General features: G+C 31.9%; 2 protein-coding genes across 4 annotated transcripts in view; one reads left to right on the top strand and one right to left on the bottom strand.

Annotated features, from left to right (window-relative positions):
- osa (trithorax group protein osa) overlaps positions 1-14,391 on the bottom strand; it is a 528,215-nt gene that overhangs the window by 462,214 nt on the left and 51,610 nt on the right. The gene's annotated exons all lie outside the window — the stretch shown is intronic.
- On the top strand, positions 10,856-14,002 carry LOC149375303 (uncharacterized). Its single transcript, XM_089589270.1, has 3 exons — positions 10,856-10,878; positions 10,995-11,138; positions 12,985-14,002. The coding sequence occupies exons 1-3, from the start codon at positions 10,856-10,858 to the stop codon at positions 14,000-14,002; spliced, it is 1,185 nt and encodes a 394-aa protein (XP_089445396.1).

Here is a 14,391-nt window from a genome sequence, read left to right as displayed (position 1 = left end):
CTGTAAGATTTTACAAATATTTTTTTAGATGAAATTAACTCAGAAAATATTTTAGTCACAACCAGAAATTCTACTCATTCTAAGATTTTGATAAGAATTTTTAAATTAACTATATGGTGCATTATCATATTAAAATCAATCTATTTTATTACACATTTCATAGGATATCTATAAATTAAATAAATCGTTTCGATATAGTGTTGTAGATAATCAAATAGCCACACTTAAAAAAAGTAAATAATATTTTGGGGCAGTTACAGCTCAGTTGATTATAAGCTGATTTGAAATGGCGTTTCTAGTAAGGTACTCATTTTATTCGAGGTCAGATTATCTGTTTAAAAGACGAATCTGGCAAAAACTTTCTCTCAAGCAGCTCTGCACATCAGAGGGAAACAATAATAAAGGTTAGGTAATAGGTAAAAAATGTGTAAAAAGGGAATAAAAGGATTACTTGTAGAAAAAAGGATCGGCATTGATAATTTTTCAGTGAAGAGTGAAGTAAGAGACTTTTTTTTTATATTATAGTGCTTTACGTCTGGCTCCTATAAAGGGCACTACTATGGGCACTTCAGACTTGGGAAAAGGAAGTGAAGAGGGATGGAAGGCCTCCCATTACTGGGGGTAGGGGGAAATTAGGCAATTTTGCTGCGAGGAGGTCCGCGCCTAAATCCTCCTCGAGGAGCATTGCGTGGTGAAAAAGCACATGTGAAAAATCACAGAGGTACTTGCCCAAAAAAGTCGCACTGGCCGGGAATCGAACCACGGTCTTCCGCGTACCAATCCACGACCTAACCACGACATTTTTCAAAATATAAAAAAATTAGAAAAAAAATTTTTGTTGTGTATAAATACAATTGATTATTATTGCATTTTTTTCTTAAAAGTTATTATTTGTGATAGAGGTGATTTTCTGACTTAAGGACATTTATTACATAGTAAGTAGGGGAAAAGTTCAACTCAAAGTTCAGAGAGGTGGAAAGAGCGCAGATATATGCAGCAACGCTGACAAATATTTTTCTGATGTGGATGTTCTTGTGGATATATGTTTTAACGCATACTTTACCTTTTATTTCTTGTGTTATTAAAAAAAAAAAAAAAAAATTTATCTAAAAGGATATTTTATACAAACTAAAATTGGGATATTCATACAGATTTTATACATTCAGTTTCAAGTAATTTTTCCATAAGGTTACATCTTAACTTGCAATTTTTTAAATTTGAACATGTGAAAAAGGGTACACTTAAACAATCTGTGATATCTTTTCAAATATTTCTTGTGCTATTTTGAGTATACTTTTGATGTTTGAATAGTATCTGTCAAAAAAATCTTTGTGTAATGAACGTTTTGAAGGGACATTCACTGGCATATAGTACTATACCATTGAAGAAAGCAGTACTACAGGATGGTTTGTCTTAATTTTTCAACTACAATTACATTCAAGGTATTAAGTATGGAGTAAGAATAAGTGTGTGAGCGTATGTGACGGATGTGAGCGAGACGTTAGAGATGTAATCAGCGTACGCGGTAGAAAGTTGTTTTTAAATAATTGGAAGATTCGATGCAACTGCATAGTCTTATACTGGACAGCCTAAATATAGCTTATTTCTATTGTGACATAATACACTGTTTATAATTGTTTAGTTATTAAATCTTAAAACATTTATTAAAACCATACCCAACTAACGTAGGTATGCTCATTCCAATGATAATTGCATTACCTTTGTACATAACATCGTTTAATAGAAGGTACATTTATATTTATAATTATATTATCTGCCATAAAATTTTATAGATGTATAACTTCATACTTGGGTACCCAAGCACTCACCACCCACTGGTTTTTTTTAAACAAAATTTTCATAAAATAATTTGTAGGTTTGATCCAAATTTTATCACCTCACATGATTTCTGATTTCTAAAAGCAAGCAAAAAATGCTTCAATTAATAACAGTACTAACTTCTTGGAAAGTATCATTGACTTAAGCTGCTCCATATTTGTATTACTTCATAAATTTTAAAAGTATTCCTTATGACTTTTTGATGATACTGTATTAAGTTTATCCATGGCAAAATTTTCATTTACTTTTAATCAAAAGTTTGAGTTTGCTATTTGAAATGTTGTTTTCTGAGCTAATAATAGTTGAGCGGTTTTACAGAATAATATAGTTCATTTCATTTAAACAAAGCTGTGGATGCGTCCGTTACGCTTTTATTGACAACTCCCAAAAATCTGGGAGCCTGATCGAGATCCGGAACGAGGCGTTACGGCATATTGTGCCAGATACAAGGCGGATTGACAACACCAAGGGCTAAGTGAGTATCTCCTCCATAGTCCATTGGGGCGGCTTTTTTGCGGAAGCCAAAGAAAGAACGGAGACGTAACACCTTTAATCGTTAAAACGATTGAATCGGCAGATCTTGGCTCGACTACACGAAAGTATTAAGAGTAGTTTTTCCCTTGAAAAGTGTCAACCCCACGTGTTTTCGAAATAAACAGGTTCTTTGTGTCAATTCGGTTGAACAAGATCTGAATCAAGAAAACAATGCATTTTGTTGGGGAATCGTGTGCCTGTTTGCTCCGTCCTTTTTTTCTTGATACCTGAAACAGTCTGCTTTTTTTTTTTTTTTGGATGCAAATAAATATTGCCTAGCAAAGTCGATTTCAAGCGAAAGCTAATACATATATATTGTAAAGCTAGCCTGTTAGTGAATACGGAAATCAATAATATAAGAAATCCTTGCCAGAAAAAGAAGTTCCTTGCGCATTAGTGAAAAATGTTTGAAATTTAAAATTAATAAATGAAAGAGTGTTGCTTCTACGTTAGAAAAAGGCATTGTGGATGGTTTTAACATAATTAGAAATTTTCTTTTTAATCTAACAGACATACTATTATGATTGTATGATTAAGTTTATAATTTTTACGAATCCTCATGTTTAGAAACTGTCAAGTTTGATAATAATTATTTTTGATGTTAGATTCTACTGGCTGTTAACCAAATTTTTATACAATTTTGTCCAAAGTAAATAAAATTAATTCAAACTAGAATTCAACTATCACTTGATAATACGAACTAACGTTTGAAAGAAATTTAGTGTTTGAACAACGGATTAAATTCGTTATCAAGTTACAGTTTTGGTTTGTTTTCTTTTGTAATATTGTTGCTACTAACGATGCGTTATATTTTCTTTTGATTAATTTTGTTTATTAAAAAAAAAAAAAAAAAAAAAAAAAAAAAAAACCACGCCAAAGAGTAGTTATTAATCCATTCTGAATAATATAAGATTTTTATAAATTTTAAGCCCTTGTGTTTACATTACAAAAAATCCCTTACACATTATTTTAAAAAATTAAGAAATACGACTATGTCAGATGTTCTGCTCATTCTACTTCTACTTTTTCTGCAACTCAAACTGCTTTTAACTACTACGATTACTGATTTCACTACTTCTGCAGAACTTTTTGAACGTATACCGCCTACTTCCGCATACTAGAGGAATATAAGTCGCTGTGAACTCTTACTGTACAAGTGTACAGATTGCCTTGACTCAAAGATGCACGGCGTGCAGTTTTGCAGTCTCAGTTCAACGCTATTTTTAATTCGCGTGGCTCAATCTTTGAGGAAAGACAACTTGTACACTCGTACAGTAGGAGATCAAAGAGACTGAAACTTTTCTAGCATGCCTCATTCGGCTCTATAAGTTAAAAAATTTTTCCGTGCAGGAGCCCCACATATCCATGGTTATATATATATATAAATATTTCTAGAAATGTATTTACAAAACTGATGTAGTTTTAAAATTTAGGTAATTTATCTATTTTAAACAATTATATTATGATGACAAATGAGTTTTAATATAATGTAAACCATACCTTCAATTGCGTTTGTAAAAATCGAAGATTTGGATTGAAGATTATGATGTAAGCGTCGAAATATCAGTTCCGTAACCAGTGCTAAGTAAAAATTTCTTTGTAATGATTATGTTTAACAAAAACAAACTTAACAAATACTGCATATATGTATACATCTGAAATAATGGATGGTTCCTGGAAATTTTCATTAGTTTTGGATCTTTCTTTGACAAACCATTTATGTATACCATACGAAGTACTCCTTTTTGTCTCAATTTCAGCTTATAAATTACGTAAATATACAGGGACTACTTGATCCAAAAACTGTTTAATCAAGTTGTGGAAAAGTCATTCATTTGTACATAATAACTATGATCTCATGCACTAATAAATTTTTAATATTTCCAGATACACGAAAGTAATTAAAGTAATAATGGTTCAATACAAACAGAAATAATTCTATGGTCAAAGGTTACAAAAGTACATTTCTAAGATGAACTAAGTAAACAAGAAATGAAAATTCTTGTAAGAATAGTTACTGTTAAAAGTCAAGTTTTATTTAAATATTAATGTTAATTTACCAAAAAAGAATAATGTCGAGAATAATAAATTATTTTTCGCTTTGATACATTTCTCTGTTTCACTATACTTATAATATTAGTAAAAATTTGATGTATACCTAAAAAATATGTATAGATTCATAAAACATATAGCAATACAAAAAATGTTAATGTTACATAAGTCATTATTTCACATATTGAATTTAAAGACTTCTAAAAAGAAATGAAAGTAGCGGCGAGGGAGGTTGGCAGACAGAGATGTACGTATATATATATTTACACACACACATATATATATATATATATATATATATATACGTACTAGTGGACCGTTACTCATCTGCGCGGTTGATGGGCCAACCTGTACTACCAGAGAATAGGTAAATAGTACCACTGTATTTAAGAAGGCTCTCGTGACCTGATAATACGTATTCTCAAAACATCAGTATAATTACTTATATAATCATCAAGTAGCAAACGACAGCTCGTTGTTTTTACATGCATTCACGATACAGATTCTTGCCACTGCTTACTTCTAACACAAATATCTTGATGTTTTCCACGATAACATACATTTTACTATAGAAATTTTGAAAAATGAGAAATTTTTCTTCGAAATAGTTGTTTTTTCGTTAAGAGAATATGCTGTTACAGTTAGATTACAGACAATATATAACGTCTTGAAGCACGGTTTCATAGAGTAATGTTACGTTAGACAAACTTTAGTATCAAATACTTTGAAATTTTTCAGGATAACGGACAAAAATGCGAATACCGTTGAATTCATAACATTTTTTTCTGTAAAACAAATCGCTATTTAGTTGCAGAAGACCAGTGCAAGAGCATCCTTAAATTTTAATATGTTCATTGTATTATACAATTTTAGCATTTTCAAAAAAGAAGTAATAAAACATTCAACTTTGACATTTAGAATTTAAAAATTCAGTGAAAATTAAATTATTGATAATTTCAAATGATGACTGTAATTTATTAAATTGGTTGACGGTATGAAATTTAGTTTCGATAAACATTTTGAAAATTTTAATTAATTTGTAAAAGATCTCCCAAAAGTAATGAAATACGTTTATATTCTCAAAAACTATGCTATAAATAACAATTTTAAAAAAATTTATGTTTCAACAAAGCTTTCGAAATAAGAAATTAGACCTTACGTTATCTATGTAACACAAAAATTTTCTTCAGAAACAAATTAGTAGTTGAAAGAAGAAATTTATCTCGAATATTTTCTGGAATTAAAAAAAAGAAATAGCAGTATGATCAATAAACAAACTAATAAGAGCGGCGTTGGCTCAGTGGTAAGCGTGCTTGTTACTGATACAACGCAGTTCTAGGGGTCGTGGGTTCGATTCCCGGTGAATGCAGATTTTTTCAAGAACTGTTTTCATCGGGAAAAATTCCTATGTAACCCCGGCTGTTTCGGGGCAGGTTTTTCCGTAGAATTTTCCTTCAGAGTAATTCCAGGGTTTTTTCCTTGCCCCACAGGTCTTCGGGCCTGGGTAAATGCGAAACAGTGTTAGGGCTATAGCTAGGGATTAGCGGACCCGATGCCAGGCGTCGGGCAGGGATCGCCGGCCTTACCGGCGAGGAGTGGCCCCTGAAACACGGGGCTTCTTCGGTGATGCTAATTAGCCTGGATCCGATGCTTTGGCAGAGAGCGCCAGCTTAACCGGCGAGGAGTGGACATCCTGGAATAATGGAGTCTTCTCCGAGGAAAAGGCTACACAGTGGTAAGTGGACCTGATGCACCATCGGTGCAGAGAGTGTCAGCTTAACTGGCAAGGTGTTCCACCGGAGATACTCACACTAGGCCCATGGATTCAGGTAGCATGCGAGGAAAAAGGTTTAGAGATGGGTGTGGCAATACACCCCCACACATAGGTGGTGAGTGGGTGGCCCCCGCGACTAGGCCAAGTAGGCTGTCGTGGTAACCCGGTATAAAAAAAAAAAAAATAATAAATAAATAAATAAAGAAACTAATAAATCACCATCCCATTGTTTTTTAATTCCGTGTTTTAAAGTTGAATCATAGTATTTGCTTTATTAACAAATAACTCTTAACACTAGTATTACAAATTAGAGACAGAAAAATAAAAATGTTTAATGTCCAATACAATTGAAAAACGAAGGATATTTGAGCAAAAATATTCAAACAAGATTCTTTAGAAACTAACAGCATTATATTTACGACGTATGATGAATTTGATTATTCTTAAAATTACCTCGAATTTTTTTAATTACGTAAAATATGGGTAGTTGACAAAAAATTAATAACTTAAAAAAAACATTTCTTACATATATTTTTACAACCCCATATTGTTGTACATAATTAAACATATTATAACTTTTTATTTACACTGTTCAGATGTCTTTTATAACTATCTGTTAAAAAAAGACTTTTTATGTTCCCAAATACATTTTCTATTATTTTTATCGGATATTAAATGTCGATTAAAATGTCTTTTAAATAATATTGACGAATAATGCATTTTTCAGTATGAACATTTTTCTATTTTTGTTGTTTAAAGTATAATGTTTTTTAATTTTCATCATTCCAGGGTATTTACATTATTTAGAATATTTATAATAAATAATTCTTCTGTGAATTTGTAACTAGAATTGACTTTCATAAGTCATAAAAGAATATTCTTATTTTAACAGGTAATCAGACCTGGAAAAAATTTAGCCAAATTATTTTCATTTCTTTATGAATGAACTACCAACAATATGTTAAAAACTACATATCATTATCTAAAAAAATCAAATTTGACTGCATATTTTTATGTATTGCCCATGTACTAATACCAAAGTAATTGAATATTAATAAATTTACTCTATTGTTCGTACAACTAAGAACCACAATCTTTTAAGTAAGCTTAAACTATCAAGTTAGTTATTGAAGTACTAAGATAAACAATTACCTTTACTAAAATAAAAAAAATAAAAATTGAACTATATTATTTAAACGAAACCCTTAACTATAATTTACCTGAAATCGTTAGTAAACACAAATCTTTTTGAAATTCCCAATTATTTCTCACTATTTGAGTGTACAGTTTTAATTTTTCTGAAAATCCAGCAAATTACAACTGGAGAACAGAATCGAAATGAAAGTTTTTATACCATCAATTTTTTGAATACAGAAAATGCATCTTTATTCACTTTTATTTTATACAGAAAACAATTTTTTTTAGTCTTAGCGTTTTCCATGACTAATAATTAATCTCAAAGTCAAAGATTTTAATAAAGTTAGATTATTTTCAACAACCATTTTCCTATCATGGTCAATTGTACACTCCACTTTGTGAAGATGTTAAATTATACGTTGTATAATTATGCACTTAGTAACGCACTGTTACTACTGTTATTTAAAATTGCGTTGAAACTAGAACTACACGGAATTTCGTAAGCAAAAATCACATTTACACAGACTTTTACAGGTTTTCTAAAACATCTTAACCTTTTTTTAATACATATATTTTTATAAATTTACTGTTGGAAACTTTATTTGTATCAATAATGCATCCATTTAAGACCATTAAAACAAAAGTATTAAAATGACATCCAAATCAAAGTTTTTACATCATATAAAGTTTTTATTGAATCTTAATATTTTGTTAGTAACTTACAAATGAACTATATTGAAAACAAATGATTAAACTTCATTTAAGTAAACGAATTTTAATGAAGAGGAAAAAGGGACTTTTGTCTTTACACAGTAAATGATGACATCAATCGTATACATGGTAAGAGTTTTTTTTGCAATTATACAACTAGAAGTAAAAAAACATTGGAATAAGTATCTGTCGCTTTCTCTTTGAACGATATCTACGGTTATTGGTAGAGTAATACTCTTAATTATTAGTAGTACTCAAAATGAAGGGTAAACTAAGTCACAGGGCCCAATAATTTTGAAGGCTCCAGAACGCTCAAACACAGCGTTTTTGTGATTAATTTTTGTTCCTGCGTTGTAATCAACGAAAAAAACTGGATAAACTATAAATATACTTTGAATGACTACTTTAAAGTGAAAGTTTTTTGGCAATCATTAGGCATAAACATAACCTAAAAAAACTATTTTTACTGTAAATCACAGGGAGGGTACAGAAAGTTCTATTTTTTTTAATTTGTAGGGCAAAAAAAAATTAATGAATATTCTTCTGTATTTTTTCGATTAATGCATGGCACGAGATATCTAAACAATTGTTATTTTATTCCTGAAAGCACTTAACAATTGCATTGATTTATGTCCTATTTTTTATCCAGTATCGCAAAAATAGAAACAGTGTGGAAAATTCATGGGTACAGTAAATTGAGTAATGCCCAAGCGGATTTTTTTTTGACTCGTATATGGATAACGGGACCTTTAAAAAATCATTAATTTATGTAAAATTCAGTCCTTAAAAACTTTTACTTTGCTTGCCCTATTTTCAAACTCTTGTTGTAACAGGTCTCTGACTTTTTTTTTATAGAAGTATATTTTGTTAATGACGATTTTAACGATGGTGGTCAAACGGGGGTATTTAAAATTGAGTGGAAAAATATAATTTTTAACGCATTTTTTAGCTTTTTGTTATCAATCACGTTTTTTACAATTCTTAAAATCCTTTTGATGTGTAATTCACAAACTCTTACAACAATACAGAGGTATCGTGAATGGTGCGTTAGATTTTTTTTTACTGTAAATCTTCACCTTGAGTTCTCTGAGTTGCAATTTTACTTTCAGACTAAGTATACTACATCAATTAATAAAAAGCATCAGTTAGAAATAACAAAGCTTCTTTCATGATAGTGTACTAACATGTCTAGCTTATCTAAAATGAGTTATTACAATGTTACTATTTATTTAGGTCCAAACAGACGAGATAGTATCAGTATATGTTAATAAACTACCTTTGTTTATTATATTGTTTCAGCTTATAGGGTTGTATTTTGGTCCCCGTCACTATTTTGATCCATAACAGGGCAAACTTTTTCAATGTTACAAAGATTTCTTAATATTTCAGCTGGACAGATTACTTTAAATAAGAACCTGACATACAATATATAATAACTTAATGCAGCAACATGTGAGCAACAACCTATCATTCGTAAACCATTAGCACAATTTCAGCAATGCCTTTTAATAGGATTTATTTCTGCATAAGTAGGATTGTAATGAATGTAATATTGTAAGTTTTACTATTGATGTGTCTCGACCTTAAGTTAAATCTTAAAATATGTTGTTCGTCCTTTAAGTAACTGATTAAAAGTGTATTCTCTTTATCACGCATTTTACCTTAATATGAAATAGCTTATTTCAATTGTTAAGATCCTGTAAAAAACAGTTCTAGATCTTGCAATGTCAATTCTTGGAATTCAAGCAAATCGTTTGAAGTGATTTTTTGAAATAGTACCAACTTTTAATCGTAGTCAGCATCTGACACGCTTGTAGCTAAATAATTAGTTTCATTCTTTTGTATCTGCGTTCTTTCAATAATCACTGTTAATTTATCACTATCCAAGTTGAATCTTTTATTAGTAAGACTTTTAATGTCACATACTGTTCTGCAATATGTTCCAGCATCTGAAAAGGCTTGGATTTTGAATTGATGATGTAAGAGTTAATTTTTTTGTGCGCTTGTTCCACGTGAAGCCTTTATAACCCAGCAAAGTTTTGAAACAAATAATTTATTTTTCCTTTTAAGGCGGGCATCAGCACTTTTAAACCCTTTTTTTAAAGAAACCTACGATCCATAGTCCAAAATAAAAACACCACTTTTTTAAAATGCCGACAAGCCCATTGGGATCTTGCAATTAATGTTTGAGAATTTCAGCGTCACTGAGAGTTTCTTCAAATGGTATCACGAGAGCAATATGATTTTTTTTGGTAGGCATTATTAGAACTTTTTTCTTGTCTTAAATAGCAGGGTGTCCACCATACCTGGAAAACCTGGAAAACCTGGAAAACCTGGAAATGTCAGGGAAAAAATTTTGTCCTGGAAAAACCTGGAAATGTCAGGGAATTTTTATGAATACCTGGAATTTTATTTAATTTTTTGAGCGTATGGTGCTGGCGAGTTGACAAGCTCAGTTCAGAGGACGCAAGAGCGAAGAACTCCCAACCTATGAAAGTTTAATATCACAGAAAGATTATTTGTACACATGAAATATATATGCAGTCTGCAGCTTTTATCTGCTCAGTCTGCTGTTCAGCATGAGTATGCCTATGCGTATGGGTGAGTTAGTGTGTAGACTGTGTACTATGAGCGCTTCGCACGTAGTTCACACCGACTCGGTGTCGACACACCCGAGCAGATCGAGCATATATATATTACATATGCATCAGAAAGCCCGTGAGGCGAGAGATCGAGAGAGAGCATAGCAGCATCGAGGAGGGGGGATATACGAGAAAACGAAGCGGCCTGCAGCCACCACTATACGCTATGACGCTACGCTCGCGGGATCAGTTCGTTTCGACCTGTCTGCTAGCTTGCATCGCGCCAACCTAATCGCCTGACCTCTGAGACGAGAACCAAGCGGCTACCTGTAGTGTCGGCTGTAACCTCTGGAATGTGAGCAAAGGACTGGACAACACGGCCGAAGAGAGTGCCACGTAAGGACCATAGGGGAGTTTGCTACGACCGACGACAAGGATGTCAAAGCGAGTCCTGACGAGCGGTCTCCACCCAGCCGCCGCGCCGTTCAGCAGTGGGCCAGGCATCTCACGTATATAATCTACGCGTAGAGTAACAGGTGGGTGAGCTAAAATAATTGGGTTGGTAAACACAGCAAAGGGAAGACTCCCGACGGAGCGGGGGTAAAGTCGCGGTTGTTTTTTCGAGCGAGCGTGGGGAAGAGTAATATGATATTGTAAGCAAGAATAGTTTGACCTCTCTAAGTCGAATAGTGGCTGCGCGCGAGTGAGGACTATATGAGACACTAACTATATGAGAGGTGCAAGAAATCAGCTGAGCCATAACATCAGTATGGATAGTTCATCAATTTCACTGAATATGATTAATCAAGCGCTCGATGCGACTTGAATTTCATAAGGAGATCAAGATAGGATCTAGGGCTAAGTAATATCAAAAAATTTTGCGTCGTGAAAGTGTATCGTGAGTGGCATGAGCGTATTTCAGTCGGTCGGTCGGGTGACACCATGTATTTCATATACCTATACATACCTATGTATACATACTCAATATATATCACTTGCCAAACATGCACGCGAAAACGCTGAGCTGGCGGGGGAACATATATACAGATATACTTAATACATGGAGAGAGTCGATCTTTCAAAAGTAAAACGCTCATGCCACTCACGATATACTTTTAAGCTGCAAAATTTTTTGATAATCACTTAGCCCTACATCCTATCTTGATCTCCTTATGAAATTCAAGTAGCATCGAGCGCTTGATTAATCACATTTAGTGAAATCGATGAACTATCCATACTGATCTTATGGCTCAGCTGATTTCTTGCACCTCTCATACAGTTAGTGTTTTCTCTACGAAAGGGCACTCACGCTTCGTGTCAGATCCCAATACATCACTATCGTATACATACTCGTATATGTATCAACATGTACGTCTCGTGTGTCATATTTATATAAGTCTTTGTGACTGTAGCTTTCTCAATTTTTTTCTCTATTTATACTCGATGTATTTATTTACAAAAAAAGCTCATTTTTTTGAGCCAACATAATTATATGACTATTCACTAAATTATTTAAATTCAGGGTATTTAGAGTAGAATATGATTTTCTAGAAGTAGAGCTTTTTTGTTTTTTTAATCATCGTCTTGGTATTTTAATGATTTAACAAACGTTTTTAAATATTTGATTTCTAATAAAGTACGATTTGTGTTTATGGAGGAATGTTAAATACATTTTAACTAATTTATTTCTCTTATTTTGAACTTTGTTAATAGCTGATATAAAGGTTGGAAGATAGTACACGAGTATACGACACGTCACAGTTTCTACAAGGATATCAATTCCAAGGGTAGTTGTAGTTGATTTAAAACTCTACGATCTTCGAAATAGTTAGTATAAAATATAACTAGAGTTTTTTAGGAATAAAAATATAATTAAAAAATCTACTTCAATTTATCCCATTCAATTTACGTTACATTTAGTTTTTTGAATAATCAAGAGATTTAATAAATTAGAAATTTTATAAAATATTTAAACTTAAATGAACATATATTATTAACATAAATTTTTATTCCTACTATGATTATTTTTCATAACATGTAAAATATATAAAGATCTTTTTTTTAGGTAATCATGAGTTCATTGAGTAAACCTAATAATCGTAAATGTCAGTTTAAAGAGGAGTGGATTTTTGAATTCCCATGGGTCAGAAAAGATAAAGATCCACACTCTGCACAATGTGACTGGTGTAGGGTTAAGTTTAGTCTGAGCAATATGGGTAGGCAAGCCTTAATAAGTCACACACATTCAAAAAAACATGTAGGTATTAATAATACAAAAAATTCAACGCCCTCAGTAAGTCGTGAAATTTCCTTGCCTGATCCAGTGAAAAATGGAACAAACTTAAACCAAAAAAGAACAAGTCCTCGCACAAAAATTAGTGCAAGCAGCTCTTTATTATCACAGGAAGAAAAACAAATTGTAACAAACAAGACTGAAATACTGGAGAGAAACTCCAGATCTCTAAATATTAGTAGTTATTTAAGTAGTGAAAACGTAAGTAAAGCCGAAATTTTATGGATTATATTCAATGTTATAAGACATAATTATTTACGGGACATCGAGTCAAGTATTCCCATATTGGTAAAAATGTTCCCAGATAGCGAGATAGCAAAAAAAATGCAAGTAGGGAGAACGAAGGCATCGTATATTATAACATATGGATTAAAAACGTATTTTGAAAATAAGTCACTGAATCTTTTGAATGGATGTAAATTTGTTGTAATAGGTTTTGATGAAAGCTTAAACGTTGTCAGTAAAAAGCAGCAAATGGACATTGTTGTGAGGTTTTGGAATCAAGAAGAAAATAGAGTTTGTTCACGTTATTTAACTTCAGCGTTTTTAGGAAAAACGCGAGCGCTTGATTTATTAATGTCATTCCAAAAATGTGTACCCGAAAAAATGATCAATAAAATTATACAATTATCAATGGATGGTCCTAACGTCAATTTAAAATTTTTAAAAGATTTACAATTAACTTTGGAAAAAAATGAGGAACACAAAAAATTTATTGATATTGGTACGTGCGGATTACACGTTTTGCATAACGCATTTAAAGCTGGTATAAAAGGTGCTGGCTGGAAAATTGATGAATTTCTAAAAGCATTGTTTAATTTATTTAATAATGTACCAGCTCGTAGAGCAGATTATTCTGAAGCATCAGATTCAAACGTGTATCCTCTCTTTTTTTGCGGTACAAGGTGGCTGGAAAACTCATTAGTTGCTGAAAGAGAAAAACAAATATTACCTTCCGTGGTAAAATACGTTGAAAAGCCCAAAAAAAACAAAACAGAGCCCTTTTGTAATTCTGATGCGATAGTAAAGAAAGCTCTAGATGACCCACTATTAGATGCAAAATTAACATTTTTTCAATAGTGGAAACCCTGAAATAGGTACCGTTAAATTATAAACAAATTGTTGTTAAGAACATATAATAATTCAGCAGATGTAGTCTGTTGTTGCAATAATAATTGTTCATTACAAGCACCGATCCTAAAGTTCTTCGGAAGCACGTACTTTCTGAAGCATTTAAAAACAAAATTGATCAAGTTCTCAACAACCTTCTCAGTTATTATTAAAATAGCAGCTATCAAGGTATTAGAGTTGCCAGATCGTGATTTAAATAAAAATATCACGAGAACTTGGGTAATATTTATTTTATTTTTTATTATTTATTTAATTGTAGTCAGATCAAGACCCATTACAATTTTACTGGGACTTGACTACATAGTAAGTTATCCTGGATATGATAGTTGTATATAATC

This window comes from Copidosoma floridanum, unplaced genomic scaffold (genome assembly GCF_036245765.1).
Source record: "Copidosoma floridanum isolate Cflo_tuat_1 unplaced genomic scaffold, Cflo_Japanese_pri ptg000008l, whole genome shotgun sequence".
Taxonomy (NCBI): Eukaryota; Metazoa; Arthropoda; class Insecta; order Hymenoptera; family Encyrtidae; genus Copidosoma; species Copidosoma floridanum.
Note: the sequence above shows the minus strand (reverse complement) of the source record. Positions and strands in the feature narration are given on the sequence as shown.